The sequence below is a fragment of the Spinacia oleracea genome, chromosome 1 (assembly GCF_020520425.1).
Source record: "Spinacia oleracea cultivar Varoflay chromosome 1, BTI_SOV_V1, whole genome shotgun sequence".
In the NCBI taxonomy this organism is placed as follows: Eukaryota; Viridiplantae; Streptophyta; class Magnoliopsida; order Caryophyllales; family Amaranthaceae; genus Spinacia; species Spinacia oleracea.
In genome coordinates, this window is record NC_079487.1 from 123,593,447 (window position 1) to 123,617,607 (window position 24,161).

Consider the following 24,161-nt stretch of genomic DNA (forward strand, 5'->3'; position numbering starts at 1 on the left):
AATTCATTCCCAAGATTACATCAAATTCAGATAGGTCAAAGGCTACTAAGTCTGCTAGAAACTCTACTTTTTCTATTACAATGGGACAATCTCTATACATGGTTCTACATTTCACTATTTCTCCACTAGGAAGGAAAACACTCATAGCATGAAAGTCACAACATGGTTTCAAACTTAAACATTTAGCAAACAATGGTGAAATAAAGGAATGTGAAGCTCCAGAATCAAAAAGAACATGGGCAGGTAACGAATGGATAGAAAAGGTACCGGTGATAACATTATCATCCTCATCTGCTTCATCTTGTCTCATCACAAAAACTCTTCCAGTTGGCGGTGGTCGAGGTGGGTTGCGGTTTGAACCTCCTACATTGTTGTTACGACCACGATCGTTGTTAGTTGAAACTGGTCCTCTCATGGTTGGCGTCACTTGATTTGGGCAATCTCTGACGTAATGATCATGGCTTCCACATCGATAGCAAGCATTCGTGCCAACACGACATTCACTCTCCACATGACTCCTTTTTCCACATTTGGCACATCCTTGCGACCGATTGTTCCTTCCCTGAAATCCTTGTCCCCTATTATTTCCTTGATTACCATCGTTCCTCCTTTGATTTCCCTGATAACTTTGGTTGGGCTTCTTTGCTCCTCCTTGGCTTTGGTTATCATTTCTCCTTTTATACCCAACATTCTTCGCTTCTCGAAGTAGTACCACTCGCTCCACATTAGCTGCAATATCAACCATATCCTGGTATGAAGTAAACCTCTGAGTGGACAACCTATCCTGGTACTTAAGGTGCAGACCTCGTTCAAAACGGTTCATCCTGGACTGCTCTGTCGACACCAAGTCTGGTGCAAACCTTGACAACTCCATAAACTTATTTGCGTATTCCAACACGCTCATTGTTCCTTGTTGCAAGTGTAGAAATTCATCTTCTTTTTGTTTCCTCAGGGATGGTGGATAAAACTTGTCTCTCATTAACTTTTGTAGCTCGTTCCAACCAAATCCAGGCCCATTCTTTCGTTCCTTGTTAACTTTCCACCATAATCCTGCTTGACCCGTCAAGTAGAACACTGCGAAATCAACTCTCCATTTCTCAGGGCATTGCAGGGTTTCAAACAACTGATCAATGCGATTTATCCAATCCTCGAACTCAACTGGATCAGGCTTGCCATCATAGGATGGTGGGTTGAGTGACGAAAAGTTCTTGAACATCGTTGCGCTCCCGTTTCCACTAACATCTTTCTTTTTCCGAGAATCATGGACTAATTCGGCCAACATTGAACTCACATTTTCCAATCGTTCCATCCTTTCCTCGTGGCCATTAACATGGACATACTCTTCATGAGTGATGTCGTTATCATCGTGAACACGATGCTCGTTGCGAGCTCCGTTGGTAACGTCGTTGATAGCATCAATGGTCGACATTCTGCATAACATATCTTATCAGGTTGAAGCGAAATAATAAAATAAACCCTTTGATCCCGTTCCTACACTCACACTCATATTCATTTTAACTTAGCAAGATTTTAGAACATTCTTTTTAACTCATCCCTTAAAATTCCTTACTTAAAGCCTAATGAATTCTATTCGTGCAAAAACCCGTAAGGTTTAGCACTTATGGTCCAGAACCTTTGCTCTTGATACCAAACTGTAACGCCCCGACCTCTAATTCAATAATTAACACATAATTAGCAGCGGAATTAACCTAATTGCACTAGTGGAAAAAGGGTCATTTGCATCGCACTTTTAAGCACATTTGCGTCGCACATCGTGCGTGGCAAAAGCTCTCGACGCAAATGACTAAAAGTCATTTGCGTCGCACATTTATGCGACGCAAATGAACCTTATTTGCGTCGCACAATTAGCTAATGTGCGACGCAAATAACTTTTCAGGCATGGTGCTGAAAAGTCATTTGCAACGCACATTAGCTAAATGTGCGACGCAAATGACTTTTCAATATGTTAAAAAAAATGTCATTTGCAACGCACATTAGCTAAATGTGCGACGCAAATGACTTTTCAATATGTTAAAAAAAATGTCATTTGCAACGCACATTAGCTAAATGTGCGACGCAAATGACTTTTCAATATGTTAAAAAAAATGTCATTTGCGTCGCAGATTAGCTAAAGTGCGACGCAAATGACTTTTGGATATTCTAAAAAAAATGAGCTGCTGATTTTATTTAATCCATAGATTAAATAAAATAAGCAGCTTTCAGTACTAGTATATTCAGAGCATAAAAATAAAAGTAAACTAGGTGAAAATTTTGACAATATTTCCTTTGTAATTTGACCCTCCCCAATACCGGGAATGTTATAATACATTAATATATACCTGTCAAAACAGTTTACAACCCAATAAAAGGCAAATTCACCATAGATCAACCAACATGTTGATAACCTAACTACACTTTAAACATAAAAGTTTAAGTAAATATTACAATAAACTAGCTAAATATCGACATTGCTCATAATGTAATCAGCCCAAAGAAAACAAACAAAAATAGCAGAACAATCACATTCTTAGCAACAAAGGCAATACATATTCACCCTTATTAAGAAAAGAAAAACATTAGAGTTGCATAACCCCAAACCTACTCTCAACAGGAGGTATAATAGTCTGCTAGTCTTGCTACCATTTGCAGTTTGAATTGCATTCAGAACAATTATATTCATATAAGGAAACAATAATTAAACCTCAATTATATGGGAACATTTCAGAAAAAGTAATAAACGCTAGCAAGAATTGGGGAATCAACCACAGAACATTAAAATTTGAACTTAGACCTCACAATAATCAAACACACGAGCTGTTATTTATTGTATGCACAAAATGGCAATGTGAAAAACATGTATCATTGGATAAGCAACTGAACATTTCAAACATAAGACATCCAAGGTGAGCAAGGGTGAAACCTGTAATCAGGTCTAAAGTCATGTCCCCATTTTGAAACACAATGTACTTCATCGATGGCAAATAAAGCTATTCCACGGTTCTCCGCAAGCCTCTGAAGTGGACTTATTAGTATGCATTATACACCTCATCAGACAGTGAAAGCTGACATCATACAGTCCCAAGTGACAACATCAGGGCATTTAGAAACAATTCAAACTACAAGCAATACCAGATGATGTACAAATGTGTTCACCTAAGCAGTGTTTCGAGGCAAACGTATACAACGGAATACATGCCGTTCATTGCTTTCTTCTCAACGGTGTTATCTGGTTGTCCTGATCCAAGGAAACATGCAGAGATGCCATGTTTTGATAGCTTTAAGCACTGGTCATGCATCAAGCTTATCAATGGAGAAATCACGACCACGACCTTCCTTGTCAAAAGCGCAGGTAGCTGAAAGCACAGAGATTTCCCTGTAGAAACATTAAAGCCTCAAAAACATTGACACAGTATATACATTGTACAAAGGATTCAAGAAGAAATGCACAGAAAAGGGAGAATAAGAATCAGAAAATAAATACCAGACCATGTTGCTGCAAGAACAAGACAGTCTTGCTGAGAAAACCAAGCACCAAGAGCTTCCATTTGAAAACTTTTCAACCCGGAGTACCCAAAATGTTTACGCAGCAGGCTGTTGGCTTTCTGGTCCCAGTCTGGTCCAAGTTCTACATCCTCTACTGTTCTATGGGCTGAGTTCAGACTGTAAGATGTCAGCGAAGATTTCTTCAAGGTTCCAAAAGACTAAATTAGTTGTTTTTTCTGTCATATATGTGGCATATGTGTGTCTATTAAGTTCTTGCTTCTACTGCAGGGTTGCCTAGCAATCATGGTAGACAAAGAAAAAAATCCAAAGGTAAATCTTACTGAATTTTTTCAACTGGATGGACTATATGTTTCATGATATTGTCTTAGCTAGTTAATGAATCTCTTTTAAGAGTTCGACATAATCAAAATCCTAAAATCAAAATCAAAATCTAGGGTTCAAACAATCAAAATTTAGATTCATCTGAAATCAAAATCCTAAAATCAAAATCAAAATCCTAAACAGATTCGACATAATCAATAACAAACTACAACATCTGAAATCAAAATCCTAAAATGAAGAGTTCAAACAATCGTAAAATAAATACTCAAAATCACCAACTAACTAACATAATTAAGCCCTAGATTCATCAAAACAATATGAAAAAGTTGCAAAATTAATTAAACATGGAAATCACGGTAGGGAGAGAGAAAATACCTTTAGATCGAAACAAGGTATTCAAGGTCGGTGGCGATAAAAACCGAAACTCCAGCACCAACACTTCGGCGTTGTTATGGCGGTGTAACTCGGGACCAACTCGGTCTGAGTCGACTCAACAGATTCCCCAAAAACTCAGCCCCACTTCCACCGCACCCAGATGAGTCGCCGCCGAGTCATCCACCTCAGAGCTGGAGTTTGCAGAGAATGCGGCTTGAAATCCGGCTGAAGACGTCATCGCTTTCAGATCTGGGTTTGCCTCCTTCGTATTCGCTAAGCTTGAATTTTAAAACAAATTTGAGATATTGGGATGATTTGGTGAGAGGAGACTTTGAAGGGAAAGCTCGATACTGATTCTGAAGGAGAGACAGAGAAGCTTTGGAATTTCAACAATGGAGATCTGGAAATTATGAGAGAGAAAGAGTTTGGGGAGGCAGGAAATGTATGAGGGAGAAAGGGAATGGGAGCAGGGCGTCGCACCAAATTAAAAAAGAAAAGGAAAAGGTAATAATTAAATTTTAATTAGAAACCGAAAATTTTTTACCTCCTTTGCGTCGCCGATTAGTAAATCTGCGACGCAGATGACTCTAAGAGTCATCTGCGTCGCAGATTAGTAATTCTGCGACGCAAAGGAGGTAATATTTTGCGTCGCATTATTATTAATCTGCGACGCAAATGACTTTAAGAACATCTTAGAGTCATCTGCGTCGCAGATTAGTAATTCTGCGACGCAAATGACTAATTTTAATGCTTAAAACTGTCAATTGCGTCACATGTTTAAATGTGCGAGGCAAATATGGTGATGCAAATGATTGTTTTTCCACTAGTGTTGGTCGGGACATTACCTGCCGTAACTTCCTTTTCGGAAATTACAAGGCAAACATCAATCATAAGCCTTTAAACACTCCAAAACAATATATATAATCTTTTATATTACCAAAATGAAAGTACATGACTTACTAAAGTCTTTAATTAAAACTTATTAAACTATTAGAACCGTAAATATAAACTAGGTGGATAATATTAAAGTGAAACTCCTCGCCTCTACTCGTTTCCATCGATCCCCGCAGTACCTAAAATGGAAAACAAAACGGTGAGCCGAAGACTCAGTAACGAACTATTCTAGCAACGTAAATTCATTTCAATTCATTTTATTTAATAACACAGGGAGAATGGAATAATGTAAAACATTTTATAAAGTCCTTTATTTAATTCATTTTCAACTTTAGGGTGCACATGCTAGTCGTGGCAAGTATGACATGGTGGAACGTCTTCCACGATGGACCGCTGTCCATAAACATGGGGCCTTGGCCCGAAAACATGAGAGCCTTGGCTCAATGGGCGGATGCCCCATGGGTACATGCATGACCGAGAATCGTAACCTGTGAACATATACTGCCCAACGGACTAGGAATTTCACTTTCATTTATCATGTTTCGTTTAATTTTACATTTTAGTCTTTTTACTTCAGTTGAAGTAACATAATTCCTTTGGATCATAAGATCAAACATCCTTTCTTTCCTGGTTTCTTAAAAACAGCATTTTATAAGAAATTCAATCAATCATCATAGCATTTTATAATCAATCATAAAATAAGGAATAATTCCATCAAATCATATTATAATAAATTATTCAATAAAATCATATTTCATTTCCCGCAATTCATAAAACATGTCAAAACATTCATTTAATAAATCAATCATACGTTGTAATTTCATAATCACATTTATAAGGGAATTGCGGGTACTAGCAATAGCCGTTACCTCACTTCCGCGATTTGCTAAGGGTTTTCGTTGGTTCGTTCGTCCTGAGCTCCGAGTCCAATTTCTTTAAAAGTAGTAAATAATTGAATTAGTACTAAAATCGATAAATAGTTATAAAATCAATATTTTATAAATCATAAATTTTATAAGTAATGGATTTATAAATAACGAATTTTAATAAAACATAATTCCGAAATTTAATGAAATATTATTATTATTATTAACCGAATTTTCGATCAAAATAGATATATATATATATGCTTTATGAATCGATTTTCATGAAAATATTATTTCATTTTTATTAATTCAAGCTAGTGAATTGATTTTGGTAAATCCTGAAAATTAAATACATATTTCTACTTGAAAAATAATAAACAATTTGATTGGGAAAATAACTAAATTATCAAAATTTATTAAAGCAAGCAAATTAATAATTAGGATTTCTGAACATGCAATTCAGTTGGCAAAATTGCAACTCACCCAAAAGCCCAAAGGGATTATGGCCCAAACTGAATTTAGGTTTGAGGGGGAATAAAATCACGTTTCAAAATGAAACTGATTTCTTTTCTTTTCTTTCAAATGAAGTCACAAGCAGGGGAGGGGAGAGAGACGCACGAGGAGGAGGAAAGGGAGGAGGAAAGGTGGCGGCTGGGTGTAGGTGGCTCGACGCCGGAGGGCGGTGAGGGTGGTGGGGTTTTTGTGGTGGCAGAACGAAAGGAGAGAGGGAGAAAGGGGCGCGAAGGAGAGGAGAGACAGGGGAGAGGGGGGTGTTTCGTGGGTGGTTCTGGGCGGCGACAGGGCGGTGCGGCGATGGCAGCAGGTGGTTGCCTAGGTGGTGAAGGTGGCTGGAGGTGGTGGTGCGTGGTGTGGTGGTGCTGCGAAGAGAAAATGGAGGGGGAAACAGGGGAGTGTCGAAGGGGGGAAAGAGCAGGGACGAGGGGTGGTGTGTGCGGTGGTGCTGGGGCGACGGTGGTCGGGGGGTTGAGGTGGTTGAGCAGGTGAGGAGATTGGGTTGGTGTGGTGGCTGCGCGCTGGTGGCGCACCGAAGGAGAGAAAAGAGAGGGAGCAGGGGCGTGCAAAGGAGGAGAGCAGGGGAGGAGATGGGGGTATGCGGTGGTCGACGGTGGGTGGTCGGGTGGTGGTCGAATAGTTGGGGTGGTGTTGATGGTTGTGGACAGTGGTGGTGTTGGGTGGTGGTTTGAATTACAGAATTTTAAGGAGGGTGGAATTGAATTTGTGTTCTGTTGATTTCTTGGAATTGAATTGGACAACAATCTGATTTTGTAAATAGGTAGAGTAATGAACAAGGAGAAGTCCTTGGTCTCCAAGGCATGAATGTAGACAGATTTCAAGGGAAAGGGAAGTGGGTAACATACGTGGAGAGGAGAAAGAAGAAGAGAAATGGAATTTTTTTCCTCTTTCAATGGCTTTTTTTTTTATTTTTTTTTTATATTAAATTCACAATATTAGGCAAAAATTCAGAATTTGTAATTAATTTTCAGAAATAAAAATGTTTAATTAAAATAATTCCTTAAAAATAAATAAATTATCGTTAACGAAAATAAATAATTCGGTTTATAAATTTATCGTTTAAAATAATTCGTAAAAACGATTAAAATAACGAAATTCGATTATTCGTAATTTAATTAAAACGAAATTAAGTTAATAAATATTTTCAATTTTAATAAATCGAATTTAAAATTTCGGGGTATTACACACCATCACCCATCTGGGTATTCATCCCTGTCTCATCCCTGTCTCATCCCCGCTACATATCCGAGCCAACACCTACTTGGTTTTTCTTATTTAAGCTATGTTTTATTGTACTTATTTTGACTGAACTTATATTATCTGAACTTAACTGAACTTATCTGAACTCAACTGAACTTAACTGAACTTATCTAAACTTAACTGAACTTATCTGAAATTATCTGAACTTATTTTATCTGAAAAAAACTTATTTTGTCTGAATAAATTTATTTGTGTGTTAAAATGTCTGGAAAAAAACTTATTTTTGTTGAACTTATATTATCTGAATTTAAATGAACTTATTTTGTCTAAAATAAGTCAAAATAAGTCGAACAGAACAGGGCTTTAGCAAACATTATAGAAAAAAGTAACTCCCACAAAAAAAATTATCAATTCAAATAAACAAACTTAAAAGTCTCGCCTTAATTTATACTCCCTCCGTTCCGGAATACTTGACATGTTTTCCTTATCGGGCCGTCCCTTAATACTTGACATGTTTCTAAAAATGGAAAGATTCTAACAATATTATATTATTTCTCACTCCACCCCTATTAACCCACCTACCCCCTACTCCATACAAAAAATAATTAAAAAATCAACCCCTACTCTCCCCCAACCCCACCCCTTTACACATTTACCACTAACTACATTAAAATAATACCCCACTATCAACTACTACCTATTAGATTAAATAAGTCAATTCAAGTCTCTTAAACTCTGTGCCGGTCAAACCGGGTCGAGTATTCCGGGACGGAGGGAGTACTCCGTATTATCATATACTGCAAATAAATTCAAACGCATAAAAAATTTGTTCAACGTTTTATCTTCTTTAAAATTTTCAATTCTTGTAGGAAATGATACTCGGATAGGGTTGACGAGTATCAAACGGGTCGGGCGGGCGAGCCTTACCACCCATGACGGGTATGATTTTTTTTACCAATCCCCGCCCTATCACTCGCCAAACCTCCCTCCATTCCCGCCAGTGGCGGAGCCACGTCGGTGCAATGAGGGTCCACCTACCCCCCAGAGAAAAATTGAAAAAAATACTTATAGCTGAGAGTTAAGAGACCTTTTATAATAAAGAACTGATCTGGTACTAAAAAACCAGCCCCCCACATAAGACGTTGCGTACAACCATGGGGATAAGCCTAAGAGACCAATCTTTAGAAACAATCGGTCTCTTATAGTTTTGAATAATAGTTTGTTGTCCAAATTCAATTCAAATCAAAGAGATCAGTTATTTAAATAATTGCTCTCTTAAATTAAGTTATTCTTTTCACCACATATGAAATCCTTAGATAATAATTTGTAATAATATTGTAGATATTTGATTGTAATATGAATATTAAATAATTTTAGGATGATACATTTTTTTTTAGTATATATTGTGTGTTGCAGTGTTGGGAAAAATCACCAGACACAACACTTTAAAAATCCTGGATACGCCACTGCCGACACTCCGAAGAAAAATATTGGTTCCCTTTCATTCTGTTCTTTACGTTTATATACAAAAAAAAATGTGAAGAACATTTGAAACACTAAGAACAAATAGAAATAGGGGGGGTATTACGTACACTTTGAGTGATTCTAAACACAATCCTATTATCGCCATTAAACTCCAATCTAATCTAATATATATATATATATATATATATATATATATATATATATATATATATATATATATATATATATATATATATATATATATATATATATATATTTGTTGAACTATTAGAGCGCCACCTACGATTATTAATGGTTTCGGACAATGAAAAATAAGATTTGTAATTTATTTTGGAATTAAAAAAATCGAGTGCCACGTAGATAATTAATTAGGTGCCACGTAGATATTTAAATTAATTAATTAATTACTAATATACACAGTTCCATCCAAAATCAAACGCTCTAATAATTAAAAAATAAATCTAAAATAAAATTCATCCAAAATCAAACACTAATCTAAAATAAAATTCAATCCAAAATCAAACATTAATCCAATATTAGAGTGCCACGTAGGAAATCTAATGGTTTCGGCCAATGAAAAACAAGACTTCAAAATTATTTTTGAATTAAAAAATTAAATGCCACGTAGATAAATAATTAGGTGCCACGTAGATATTTTTATTAATTAATTATTAATATTTCTTATATACAATTTCATCCAAAATCAGACACTATAATAATTAAAAAATAAATCTAAAATGAAATTCAATCAAAAATTAAAAAAAACCAATCTAGTCTAATATAAATATAGCAACTGATATATATATGAGTTTTATTTTAACGTAACAATTTAATAGAAACCGTGCATCGCACGAGCTAAAATCTAGTCTAACTAAAACAAGGGAATAAAATTACGGTTTTTTCATGAAATGCCCCTGAGGTTTGCAAAAACGCACCAAATACCCTCGCGTCTTTTGAATCACATAATATACCCCTATTTTTTCCCAAGTTTGCACCAAATACCCCTAAACCGACCTTCCGTTAAGCCTCCGTTAAGTCGTGTTTATAATTCACAGAATACCCCTATTTATAAACTAAGTTGCACCAAATACTCAAAATATTTTTAAACCGCAGAATTTGATTACCATAAATCGTTCACCTAATATGGGGATTGAGGATATGCAATTAATAATAGAAAATACGGTTTTTTCATGAAATGCCCCTGAGGTTTCACGAAATTCACCAAATACCCCTGCGTGTTTCAAAGTACATAATATACCCCTATTTTTTTCATACTGTTCACCAAATACCCTTATTTTGACTTTCCGTTAGTCCTCCGTTAAGTCATGTTTATAATTCACCAATTGCACATATTTATAAACTTTTTGCACAATATACACTTATTTGTAAATTTGTTTGCACCAAATACCCAAATAGTGAAGAGCATAGGTTAAGGCTGGGTGAGGAGGCTCCGATATATCTTCAGTAACAACAGCCATATCGATACTCATCCCGCAAATATCATCTTCCCTGTTGAAGCTGTCATTACCAGTACCAAACTCAACACCATCCAAGGGACAATTGAAACAGACACCTCCATCATTCACCATATGTCCAAATTCTACCTCTTGAAGGTACCCATCATCTTTAGTAATCTTACAATGACAATCAATCTTGTAAATGCTATCATTATCTGCAGAACCAATGGTAGGACGCCAAAATTCCTCTGCAGGGAAATAACTATTATCCCAGACATCTTTTAGTATCCTATCATCACACTTATTTTTTTTTTGGGAACTTCTGGAATTCCATAGGCGTGTTATTCCACCAGAAATTCCATCCAGCGAAAAGAGGGTAATCCCCTTTACAATAAGCACCATAATCAGCTCCTAGATCTTCAAGCCACCCCGTAATGGCGGTTAATGTGGAGCTAATATCCATCCCAAAAGGATCAGCAGGCAACAATTCACGAATGTCCCTATCCTCTGAACCACCATGAACCATATTCTCTTTAGGAAGATGGACCGGAAAGATCCGATGCAAAAAATTCAAAGCCATCCCCAAAATAACAACAAATCAACAAACTCTCTCCTCCAACAATCAACCCGAGCAAATATACGATGTAGCCGCCTCCCAAATATGGTTCTGAACATTATGAATCGAAACCCTAGAAACTGTAGCTGACAATGGCGGTGGCGAAATCAATGGAGATGGCGGTGGCGGCAACATTACCAGATTAGACCCAGGACTCGGAGGAGGATATGGGTTTAAGGTTGGATTCGAATCAGGAGGCGGGTACGGATTCGTGTTGGGGTTAGTGCTAATCAATGGGCTAGACATATTATTGTTTTTTAACAGAGCAAAAATGGCAGGAGTGAGAAAATGGAGTGAAGAAGATGATGAAATAGGAAATTGGGAATCTGGGATGAAGATGAATGGGTCTAGGAACAGGAGAGGAGAGAAGAGAAGAAGTGTTTTTTTATTTTTTTTTATTTTTAAGTGAATTGTAGAATATTGGATGAGTAAGGGTATAAAGGTAAAATAACACTAACGGAACATTAACGGTCGTTAAGTTCAAGGGTATTTGGTGCAAAATAAGTTTAAATAGGGGTATATTATGTATTTTGAAACACGTAGGGGTATTTGGTGAATTTCGTGAAACCTCATGGGCATATCATGAAAAAACCGTAGAAAATATTGTCACTCAAATCTTTCACCTAAAATATCACACTTTGTTTGACCAGCAATGGAAATAAAAGGGGGGCGTCTACACAATCACCACCCACAAACATTAATCGGAAAACCAAATCATAGTGGTTCATTTCTATATTAGTTCACCATCACCTCTGGGCTTGAATTCACAGAAAAACAATAACCGACTAGTTTCATATCCCATAGATACAGCAAGGTGGGGCAACAACTTAGCAGGGAAGTGCTAATAATCAACTGACTTTAGCTCACTCTAATAAAATGAGATCAAAATTACAAGAAAAAGAAAGGAACATGACTGCCATGATGAATTCAAGGGTGAAATATAACCAATTTCAACTAGAAAGCACAACCAAAGAGTATATAGAAATCAAAACTGTAGAAATCATCATCATCAAGTTGTTATCTGAAATGGCTACTACAAATGACCAGCAACTTCATCTGCTTTACGATACCTAGGGCCTTGAACCCAAGCACCATCAATGGGGGCAATAACTCCAGTCAAGCCATCGTCAACAAAATCACAACCCTCTTCCCCTCTAAAACAGCCTTCACCGGCGCCAACTTAAGTTTCACACCAAAGTCCCTAATCCTCTGTGAAGGCTCGATAAAGGTTCTCCCCATATAATGGGACCTAATCAAACCCTTTTGAAAGGGCACACCAGCTTTCTCAGCATCCCCAAGAGCAGCAACAACCCCAGAATCAGGCACTGCAATAACCACATCACATTCAACAGGCGAATCAAACCAAATAAAAAAAGCCTAGAAATCAAACGCCAATTTGTAATCAAAAGAACTAATCAACAACAAACCCAAGAATCACAACCAAACCACCGATCAAAATCCGGCGAAATTTGTCGATCCCTCGCCAGAAGACCCGAAACCCATCCCTAATTCAAACCCAATGAGAAACTTCCTTCTACTGGGCAATTATAATTATCAAAGGAAAGAGAAGAAGCTTTGTAGAGCTTTACTTGATAAGGAGAGAGAAAATAATTTGGGTTTGGAATCTGGTCACGAGGATCACCAACATCTTGCCCCTATTTGTAGTAGCCACTATACTTCAAAATCGTGGGTTAGGCTTGCCGGCGACCAGAGATCGGCCTCCGCCGGCGAAAAAATAGCGGAGATCGGATGCCGCCGGCGACCAGAGAGCCGGAGGAAGAACATCAGAGAGGAGAGAGAAAAAGATAGAGAAAATGGTTGAGATTTCTTTGGGAATTTTAACATGTTTTAAGGGCAAAATAGTAAAACGCGACTAACGGCAGACTAACGCCGTTAACTCAAAGGTGTATCTCATGAACAGTACGTAAAAATAGGGGTATATTATGTGATTCAAAAGACGCGAGGGTATTTGATGCGTTTTTGCAAACCTCAGGGGTATTTCATGAAAAAACCGATAAAATTAATAATCAATCATCCAAAAAATAGTAGACCCACCCTTTAGAGTAAGGACACTTCCGTAACTTCCATTACCTCCTTACCTTCCCCTCAAAAGCCAAGCTTTATTTAGCGAACCTTCCTCTTCCACCCCAAACGAAAAAATAAAATAATTATTAAAAATAATAATAAACAAAGGCACGTCCTTAAAATTATAGGCCACGTCACGACCTTTCCAAATTTGACATGTAACTCCCTGACCCCACTTTTACAGACAAAAGTAAAACTAAAAATAAATAAAAAAAACTCCGGTATATAAAACCCCCCAAAACCCTGAAAAATGAGAGAAAAAGAACTCAAAACATCATACAACATCCCACCAAACCCTTCTCGCCATTTGCCTTTCAACTTTTCCTTTTAAACATTTCCAACATTCCGGCCAATAATTAAATTAATTAATTAAATTTCAACCCCTAATCACGACCAAAACGCTGTGTTTTAACAAAAAAGTTAAAAACAGAGTGAAACAAATGTCACCGGCGGCGGGACCACTGTCACCGTCCTCCGATGTAGCTCCGGCTATATCACCGGCATTTACCGGTACCGGAATTCTTACACCGGCACAGAAGGACAAGGTGATCGAATGGTACAGAGGCGAGTTCGCGGCGGCGAACGCGATCATCGACGCCTTATGCCACCACCTTGTCCAGATCACCGGGGGTGTTGGTGGAGGTGCCGATATTCCTGCGGATTACGAAGCCGTTTTCGCTGCTGTTCATAGGAGGAGGCTGAACTGGATCCCTGTGCTTCAGATGCAGAAGTATTTCACTATTTCTGATGTGGCTCATGAGCTTCGGAAAGCCGCGGCGAGGAGAGAGAAAGTTGCGGCGATGGAGGTGGTGACGGTGGAAGAGAAGGAAGAAGTCGTGGTGGAGGTGGAGGTGGACAAAGAGGTGGCGATTGATAGTGACGGTGTTAAATGTAATGGTGTTGGTAATGGTTGTGTGAGCAGTGAAGGCGAAGATTCACCTGATAGTGAAATCACTGACACAGGTAAGTCCAAACAAACTTTCATTTTTTCCATCTAAATTTTAAATCTTTTTATTTATTTGTTTTGTATCTTTAACGGATTTCACGAACTGAAATTCGGATATTCTTTTTGTGTGATGCTTGTTTTTGTTAATTTTTGTACAAGTTACACGAGATATTTGCAATTTGTTGCCTTTTGAAATTTCAATTTCCGAATATAAAAAAGCGTAATCTTTTATAAATAGAAAAACCGAGATCTGATCCCGAATTGCTGATTTTTTTCTATACAAATTATAGTTTCCTTTTCTAGAAAAATTAGCACAAAAAATAAATAAATTCACAACCTTATGGGAGTTTACTGATCATTAAACTTATTTTGCATCGATATTAACGTGTTAGTTGTTAAAGTGTTACGCCTCGGTTTGATATTGGCAAAGGTCGTTAAAAAGAGAATACGTACTAAACAATGATTATGGTAATTCTTGTTCATTTTCAGATGTTTTTCTTTCCTTATATTTTTACAAACGGTATATGGTAAATGATAAATAAAATTTACGGGACAAAAGATTTCCATAATACTCAGTACATTTGTAGCCATTGATAACGACTTTCCTAACAAAGTTATTTGAAATTATTATGTAAACAGTATTTTTAATACATTAGTGTCTACTGAACGGACTGTTTCCTTTGTGTTTAATATATTTTCCTAAAAACACAGTAATAATTTTCAGGTGTTTTAAATTATTTTCTCTAGCTTTATGCTAATTTGGCGTGTATAAGAAAGTACAACCGTGAAATAGCTGACGTGTACATAACAAACCTACCTTTATACCACTAATCATCGTCTCGTTTGGCGTTGAATAATCTGCCTTCACATTGGACAGCTCGTCGATTAATTAACGTTTAATTATGTCATTAATAAAACAAAAAAGTACGTATTAATTTATTAATCAGTAGGCAAGTACGTCACAAAGTGTGGCAGGGAAATTCAATTAATTTAAACATATTATTAATTTACTTTTTAAATAATTGGGATTCAGAGATCCGAAATTGAATGCGAGATCACAACACAAAATGAAATAGTACCATTAATAATAATGATGTTTTTGGCCGGCTAGAGGTTGTTTGTTAGCGGAAACGGTAACACACATGTTTAATTTAATAATTTGGGCATCCCATCAGAAGTGTTCGCTAGTAAAATTAAGAGACTGTGTAATATGTATGACAAGTTATGAGTTCGAATATCCTCACTTCTTTTTATTTCAAAAATCTTTATGGTTCATTCGGAATAAATAATAATTTGGCTTTCCTTTTTTAGACAATTGAATTGATTAACACTAGGAAGAATATGAAGAATCTAGACTGTAGAGACTCCTTTGAAGTCTTAACAACCACTTAAAATGAAACCACCAGCTCTTAAACCCAACCACACATTAGGATAAATTATTAGGGAAGCTAAGATACAAAATGTCATGTACTATCTTGTACTACATATATATGGGGTAGCATATAACAAGTGTTACTTATTTGTATGTTTGCTTATACTACTCATAACATCGCATTAATTGTGCCTCACAAGATTTAAGTGTAATCCGGTTGTATAGTAAACATCCTCTAACTTGATTAATTAGTTTGTTCTGTAGACATAAACATAATGGACTATAGTCAACTAATGCCATCTCAAAGTACATCAAAATTATTTAATCAAGGCGAGCATTGATCCTAGTTTTAATTTTGAATTATTTTGTACATATAAAACTTGAAAAGTATAATTTTTAATATTAATGTAAAAGTTTTATAACATCCACTATACGACCTACCAAAAAGAAGACAATTTTAGTAAAGCTGTTGTTTTTCTTTTTGTTTTAAAAGATCTTTCTATAGAAGAGAATCGAATAAAGTTATCTATAAAAAGAAAATATGATATTTATGATCATGAATAACCAATTAAAATTTGTTGTTTAAGCGGCGTAATAAATAAATTATATTTATCGTAAAATGTTAAAGGTTTAAGGTTTTATGCGGATGTAATGCATAGAAATGCTAAAATGGGATTGTGAGGAGCAAAATAATAATAATAATAATAATAATAATAATAATAATAATAAGGTATAAGTAGTTAGATGGCGTTTCATGAAAAGAGATTCCGAAGCATCCATGCTTTAACGCAATTTAGAAGGTGGACCATGGTGCACATAGAGCATGGTGCACCTTAAGAACACTAGTATATAATTGCAAGAACATCGGGTTACGAGAAAAAAACATGAGTATTTTTTTTATTTAGGTTTTTTATAAATAGTAAAATAATATATTATTTTTATTACAAAAAGTGAAATATTATATCGAATGTTCTTTTACCGTAGTGTCATGTTCTTTTGTTTATGCACATTGTTCTTTTGGTGCACCATGCTCTATGTGCACCACGGTCCATAGTCCACGGATTGATGCTTTAATGGTCCCGTATTAGGACCTTCCTACTTTCCTAGTGTTTTGCTTTGCTGGATCATAATTCATAGATGAGGTAGTAATGCCCTTCAATATTGTTGGCCTCATTCGTTAGGTGTACATCTTTAGGCAAAAGAAGTTCGGTGGGCTAATATTTATTATTCACTAAGTGCAGGTGCATTGTACATTTGTATGCAACTTGTTTAGCTGCACCAAATTTTATAGGAGTAGACGATTAAGGATAATGCAATTCGTTTAGCAAAACCACATTCTATAAATGTGAATTAATGTGACTGGTTTAGTTACACTAAATTTTATAAATATTATTAAATTAATTTAAAAGACAATTAAATTTGCAAAAGATACTAATAAAAAGACCAAAAAATAACCAACCAATTATTGACTAAGTATTATTTCGTATATGTTTTTAAATCAAACCCTTGTTGTATGTAGAGCTAGTATATATATGGTTGACGGATATAACAAAAATATGACTCTAATCGTTTTTACAACCTGTCGTATGCACACCACTTGACTGCGAAATGTATTTACAAGCTTATCGCCCTATGGTACCTACAATTGATTTCTGTTTTTCCGTATCCCCGTATCCCTATCCCTTTCTAGGAGCTACGGAGTATTATAATCGTATAACCCGTTGTATACGAATACACCCGTTAAACCAACTCCCGAGGTATAGGATCAAATATTTCACAAACACCGAGGTTGGTCGTGGGACATGACGCTTTGTGGTACAAAATTTCAGAGTTCAGAGTAGGGGGTAAGACTGTTAGAGTAGGGTTAGTTTCGGAAATAAAAAAAAAATCAAATTCTTCTTTTGTGGGGGCATCAGGATTGAGATGTGTGCTCCTTATCAACGAATTTGGGCGGCGGGTTTTACGGGCCGTTGGATCTTTCAACCAGTCTTGGTTGTACACCGTATTCTGTTTTCGTGTTAATCATAACACTTTTGATTAATTGGCAGCGCATTTATGCATTTGTTTGACCCTTTGATGTTTGACATTTTAGATTCCATTTCTGTACACACTTTTGATTCCTTCAACAAGAAAGACTTTTTAATTCAAATTGTGAAAATTTGGGAAATTTTAAAATGTTGGAAAAAGTACATTTTCAGATCCCAAACATGTGTCAATTGGTAATAAATGTCTGAATATTCTATTTATGACGTGGGAACTGATTTTTTCTCTGCATTCAAAAGGGTTCTGTTGGTCTGCGTTTTATAAACAGGGGGGCGTAATTAGTAAATACTGAGTACCTTTTGAGTTTTGACAAGTGTGCCTTTCTGCCTCTTGTTAGTTGTCTAACTACCACTCCGTATTACACAATGGTTTAGTGACATGACTGTTATCGTACAGTTCAAAGTAATCACACCGTATTTCGTATGGTCGAACATGGATATGAACACTTTCTGAATTTAATTCGATACACTAATAAGTTAACTTAAAGTTTAATGAAAGAAGAAGACATTGTTTTATTAAGAACAAAGTGTACTAAAATGGCTGTAACTTAAATTAGTGTATTAATAACTATTTATTAACAAGGTTTATGAATCTCTGTTATTTTTCGCATGAGTGATGATTTCGTATTGCCATGATGTCAGTTTCAGCTCATATGGACCAATATTGTTCTTTCTGTAGTGTTCTGATTACATATTCTTATGAATTCTTATCAGTATATGTTGTGATTTTATATTTGAATGCAGGTTCTCAAGAAGTACAGCCAATTCTTGATCACATTGAAATTTGTGAAAATCATGAAGACTGTGCTTCTCGTCGTGAGCAGATCAAATTGACAAAAGGTTTCGTAGCCAAGGAGCCAGTGAAAGGGCACATGGCGAGTTCTTCTGTCGAAGTTGAACATTATTACTTGTACATTATGGTGTTACTCCATAAAGTTTTGAATATGTTTCTGATACAAAGCTGTAATTGACAGGTAAATGTCGTTAAAGGCCTGAAGATGTACGAAAACATATTTACTGATCAAGAGCTTTCTAAGATCAATGATTTCGTGGACGAGCTCCGTGTTTCTGGACAAAATGGTGAACTCTTAGGTATTGTTTCCACCAACTTCTCTGTTTTCTGTAGAATCATAAAGCAGTTTGTTACTAAGATTTAGTAGTGTATTTGTTATGGATATATGTGATTTTACCCTTCCAATTTTCTCCTGTCTTCACAAATAACTTGCTCAACTGTTTCGGGTTATGTTATCACTAGCATTGATTCACAAACAGTTACTTTGGGTCACTTGGGAAACTAAACTAAATCTCTAGAAGTCTGAAAGTGTAACAGTTATAGCGGCTTTCTCATTTGTTTGGGTGCTAAGTAGTTCTTTTAAATGCAGGTGAAACATACATGTTGTTCAACAAACAGATGAAGGCTAACAAAAGGGAGCAGATTCAGCTTGGTGTCCCAATATTTGGACAAATAAAAGAGGAGATAACTCAGCAGCAAAAGAGTAAGAATGAGATTTAATAGTTGGTACATACATTTTCTTACTAAGGCAGTAGTCCTGAGCTCTGCAAAATTCACCAATCTTATGTTAATGAGGGCATTTTCTGTCGATATATGCAGCTAATATCGAACATATACCAGCTTTTCTTCATAGCGTTATTGATCACCTCGTTCAGTGGCAAGTATTACCAGAGAACAGAAAACCTAATGGTTGCATCATAAACTTTTTCGATGAGGTAAAACTTGTCAAGTTTTTTGCATATGTTCCAGATACCCTGTGGTACACTATGACTGAAATTATGTGGTTTTCAGGGAGAATATTCTCAGCCCTTCCTTAAGCCACCTCATTTGGACCAACCTCTTTGTAGTCTAATACTCTCTGAATCAACAATGGCATTTGGACGTACCCTTGTGAATGATGGTGATGGCAACTACAAAGGGCAACTCATGCTTTCTGTGAAACAAGGGTAAGTCTTTTATCAGTTGTACGTACCACAATGATTATCCAATTATCTGTGAGTGATAGAGTCTGATTGAGTTGGGTTGATGACATATGCAGGTCACTTCTAGTGATGAGGAACAACAGTGCTGACATGGCAAGACATGTGATGTGTACATCAGCAAGCAAAAGGGTAAGCATAACATTCTCAAGAGTCCGTCCTGACAGTCTCCAGAACCAGCATTCAACAGCAATGAGTCATGTACCACATCAAGCCATGACACTGTGGCAACGCCAAATGGCAAACCCGCAAACATTATTAACCAATAATAATAATGGAGATAACAATACGATGGATATGATACCAAAATGGGGTGTTATGCAAGCACCAGTAGTAATGTTAGCTCCAATGCGTCCTGTTATAATGAACCCAAGAAGAATGCCACGTGGTGGTACAGGAGTGTTCTTGCCATGGACAGTTGGGTCAAGGAAACCAGCAAAACATCTCCCACCAAGAGCACAAAAGGGAAGATACCTTTCATTCTCAAGGGTTGAAGATCATGTTTCAGATACCATGTCAGACCCTGGTGTGGAAGGAAGGATTATGTGATGTCATGTCATGTGATGATTAATTTTATGGAAGTTAAAATTCGGGCAGCAAATTGTACAAACAAGGTATACGATGCTGCTTATGCCGACTCGATCGATCTTTAGTCATTTTTATTTGGATTGGTTATCCTTTTTTCGATTAGATTTAGGTAATGTAGTAGTCATTGTTCTTTTGTACCCTTTGTTAATTTCTGCAATGGTTTTCGGGTAGGGCTTTTGGTGGGTTTAAAAAGCATTGAGTTTGAGTATTCAGAGTTGAGTTTGGGTGATCGAGTCTGTATCAATGGCGGGATTTTGTATCTATATTTCTGAGCATTGGCTTTCACCCCTTTTTTTCAGGTTGCACATTTCAGTTCCCCCACCCCCTTATGTTTTTTGTAGTAATCAAAGTAAGCCATGGAAACCAATATTCACGGTAACTTCGCCGGATATTGATGAATTCCCCGGACAACTTCTTCAACCAGATTTTGATTTATTCAGTTCAATTCAGGTTAAATCAAATTGACCAACTGACTTCATCGAAACTTGACTCAAAATAGCTCCTTAGAACTTTAGGTAATACACTAATAGGTAATTTGGGCGTACATAAAGAATGAAGATCGTATCTTTAAATTAGGGTAGAGTCTGATAGGATGGACATGAAGGCGGGATATTGACCCATATATCATCCGTACTAATGGTGTCCCGTGAAATTATACGAACAATAATTTACACTGAAATCAAAACCAAGTCGGCCATCCTAAACTCAAATTGGAACCGACACATCTTTGTGCCACTAAAGTGAAAGCTAATAAGATGAATGTAGAGGGTGTTAGGGAATATGTTTGCCGTGGCCCACGAAATTGTAGCAAACAAAAGATTGTAGAGTAACTCAAATCATTAAGATTGGTAGGGAATTTGGTGTTTGATGGTAACATTATTCTGATAATGACATACCTTTCGATTAGGTCCATCTTATGAGGAGCACTATGTGTTGTTCATATTCATGGTTGCCTCGTCTCCATTTGTTGTAGCACCTTTGGACCACTAATTGAACTCAATGAAAATAGAAGAGGAAATTCAATTCCCTTTTGGTGCCTTCTTTTGGACTTGTCTAATTAAGATTGGAGTGTACAACTTTTTTATAGGCACGTACGTTACGTATGGTAATTAAAATTGCTTTATAGGTGTTGCATGCTATGCATGTGTGCATGTTGGAGAAAGAAGATGGGGGGATAAGATGCAAGTTGTCAATGAAAGTATGTTTGGAAAATCGCCAAAATTTAGCTTAGGGAGGGCTCTTCTGATGAATTGGGATCTCTTAATGTCAATCAAGTTTAACCTAGCTTGTATGCCAACCTCGTTAAGAGTAGGGATACAAGTGAGTCGAAAGGAGTAGTACGTTTGATTTAACATTGTTCAACCTTGATTTCAAACTCTAAATGTTATAAAGTACTCCCTCCGTCCCGGAATACTTGACCTGTTTTCCTTATCGGGCCGTCCCTTAATACTTGACCTGTTTCTAAAAATGGAAATATTCTAACAATATTATATTATTTCTCACTCCACCCCTATTAACCTACCTACCCCCTACTCCATACAAAAAATAATTAAAAATTCAACCCCTACTCTCTCCCAACCCCACCCCTTCACACATTTCCCACTAACTACATTAAAATAATACCCCACTATCAGCTACTACCTATTAAATTAAATAAGTCAATTCAAGTCCCTTAAACTCTGTGCCGGTCAAACCGGGTCGAGTATTCCGGGACGGAGGGAGTATTGGAATTCATTGTATCCACATGTAAGGTGTCCCACGTTGAAGAAAAAAGAAAAGAAAAAAAAATCACTTTATAAGCTTTACAAGTGGATGGAACTCTTGTCATCCTTATTGGGTTGTCCAGTCTCATTTCATATACTCTAAAATTTTACATTGTATCAGAACCCAAGTTTGTTGGGCCTTTCATGTGTAGTACCTCCTCCGTTGGGTACGTGGACCGTTCTCTCAGTTCGTCGCCCTTGTTCGAACAATCAAACTCTTAATGAACCAAGCCCGACCAAGAATTTACAAGACAAGTTGTTGAATGATTCTACCAATTGGTAGGATCACGGGTGAAGTGATGCTCAAAATTTTGTGTATGATATTGGTTCATGAAGAATCTATGAAGTCCAGTGGTAAAGAATGAAAAATCATAGTGATATAAAATAAAAATAAAAATTAACAACAATCTCAAGTAAATTGAATAAAATCTCCAGCTTTGGAATATAAGATCTTAAAGTAAGCTGAAGGTATACCTCCCCAAGTAGTAAAAAAATCTCTTTTAAAGAATATAATCCTTCCTTGCGGTTAAGAAAAGGTGTGCCGATTCTAGGTAGTTATGTACACTCACGTGTATTGCGTGGACCTGGTTCACAATAACATTAGTGTGGACCCAAAATCAATAGTTTTCTGTAGTACCTTTTTTACAATCATAGTGAACTTTATTGTTCATATAGTAACTATAATAAATTAAACACCAAAATTCTTAGACATAGTAACCATTTTTTAAAGCATAGTAACCCTATGTTTTTAAAAGCTAATTGTGACTTAAAATCACATTATTCAATCATAACATGTATCAACGACACTAATTTGATATTTTTTTCCCATAATAATCTTAATAAAATGCCAAAATAAATTAGGAATAAGTTGTTGACTTTATCTTAAGGCATGGTCTACAATAAATTTAGTGTGGACCAAGTCAATTTAAGAACTTTATTTATTATAGATAGATAGTTAGATATGAGTTTTTTGAGAGGTCAGTAGTGACATAATCATCATTCTTCTAGAATTAAAGTTACCAACTCAAGTCATCATGCAAAGATAGAAAATTACGTGCAAAAATTTAAGGAAATTAAAAACTTAATTGATACGGAATACTATTAAAAAGGAATTAATATTTGTCAAATACAACCTAATAAAGTTCTCTATTTGTCAATTATAATCTGAAATTTCTAATTTTGCCAATTACAATCTTAAACTTGTACATCTATTTTAAATTACAACCCGAAAATATTTTCCGGCAAAAATCACCGGGAGATGATACGATGTCATAACGTTATTAAAAGCATGTCGTTAATGAGATTGTTTTTGGTACGTAGTGTGGTCAACAATTGGTATGGACGGGATTCATATAGTCTTGGATATTATCCTTCCCTCCCGACTTTACCAACAAACCTAGTTGCGATGGCATCTACACGAGTACATGTTAACTTGCCTGCAAAGTATAGAATCCAAGGGTTTGCAATATATGTCAGTATAAAGAGTACAAAGATCACCACATAATATATACACAAATTTAACTTGTATCTTTTTCAACAATGTTGAAAACGAACAAGATTTTTCAGATTTTACAAAGGATATATGATTTCATTGTAAATGTAAATCTCGTTGTTAGAATCCTAACAATTCTATATAAGAAAGAGCATGAATATGATGATCAAGAGAAAGCTACAAACGATCGAAAGGCCGAAAACGAGGCAAAACCCCTCAAGAACAATCCAATATTTGAAGATCAAGAGAAAGCTACAAATTCTAAGTGCTTAGAAGAATTAAAGGGGATCAAAAAGCGAGTTCGTGTTAAGAGTAATGGAGGCCAAGAGGCGGAAGGAGGATTTGTTGAACATAAAGATTTCCATGAAGAGAATTTTGAAGATGGAAATTATAACATTGCTCCTAGGAATGTAATGCCGGTTATTTCTCGAGTTTTTATTAATATAAATGAGAAATCGGATGAATTTATTCGAAGCAGAAAGGAAGCTATGCTGAGAATTTACAGTTTTGATGTATAACAATTTGTTAAGAGTGATGATAAAGGTCGCAAGTTGCGACAACATTTAGTTGTCGCAATATTATGTGGTCCATTCACCATAGTTTATTCACCATGTGACCTCTGTTTTCGT

General features: G+C 36.2%; 2 protein-coding genes across 4 annotated transcripts; one reads left to right on the forward strand and one right to left on the reverse strand.

The window, feature by feature from the left end:
* Positions 1-2,925: 2,925 nt before the first annotated feature.
* Positions 2,926-4,993, reverse strand: LOC130472419 (ATP-dependent DNA helicase Q-like SIM). Of its 3 annotated transcripts, none has more exons than XM_056843324.1 (4): positions 4,201-4,993; positions 3,482-3,660; positions 3,154-3,373; positions 2,926-3,062 (listed from the first exon to the last, which is right to left on the reverse strand). In XM_056843324.1, the coding sequence occupies exons 2-4, from the start codon at positions 3,543-3,545 to the stop codon at positions 2,969-2,971; spliced, it is 378 nt and encodes a 125-aa protein (XP_056699302.1). In that variant the 5' UTR covers positions 3,546-3,660; positions 4,201-4,993; the 3' UTR covers positions 2,926-2,968. The 3 variants fall into 3 exon arrangements, with proteins under 3 accessions (XP_056699302.1, XP_056699306.1, XP_056699297.1); XM_056843328.1 differs by having other exon boundaries at positions 3,482-3,649; positions 4,201-4,992; XM_056843319.1 differs by having other exon boundaries at positions 3,482-3,777; positions 4,201-4,990.
* An 8,589-nt stretch (positions 4,994-13,582) lies between these two features.
* Positions 13,583-20,562, forward strand: LOC110774851 (RNA demethylase ALKBH10B). Its single transcript, XM_021979442.2, has 7 exons — positions 13,583-14,300; positions 18,442-18,572; positions 18,672-18,789; positions 19,080-19,193; positions 19,310-19,425; positions 19,502-19,656; positions 19,749-20,562. Exons 1-7 carry the CDS (start codon positions 13,778-13,780, stop codon positions 20,236-20,238), a joined length of 1,647 nt encoding a protein of 548 aa, XP_021835134.1. The 5' UTR covers positions 13,583-13,777; the 3' UTR covers positions 20,239-20,562.
* The last annotated feature ends 3,599 nt before the right edge of the window (positions 20,563-24,161 follow it).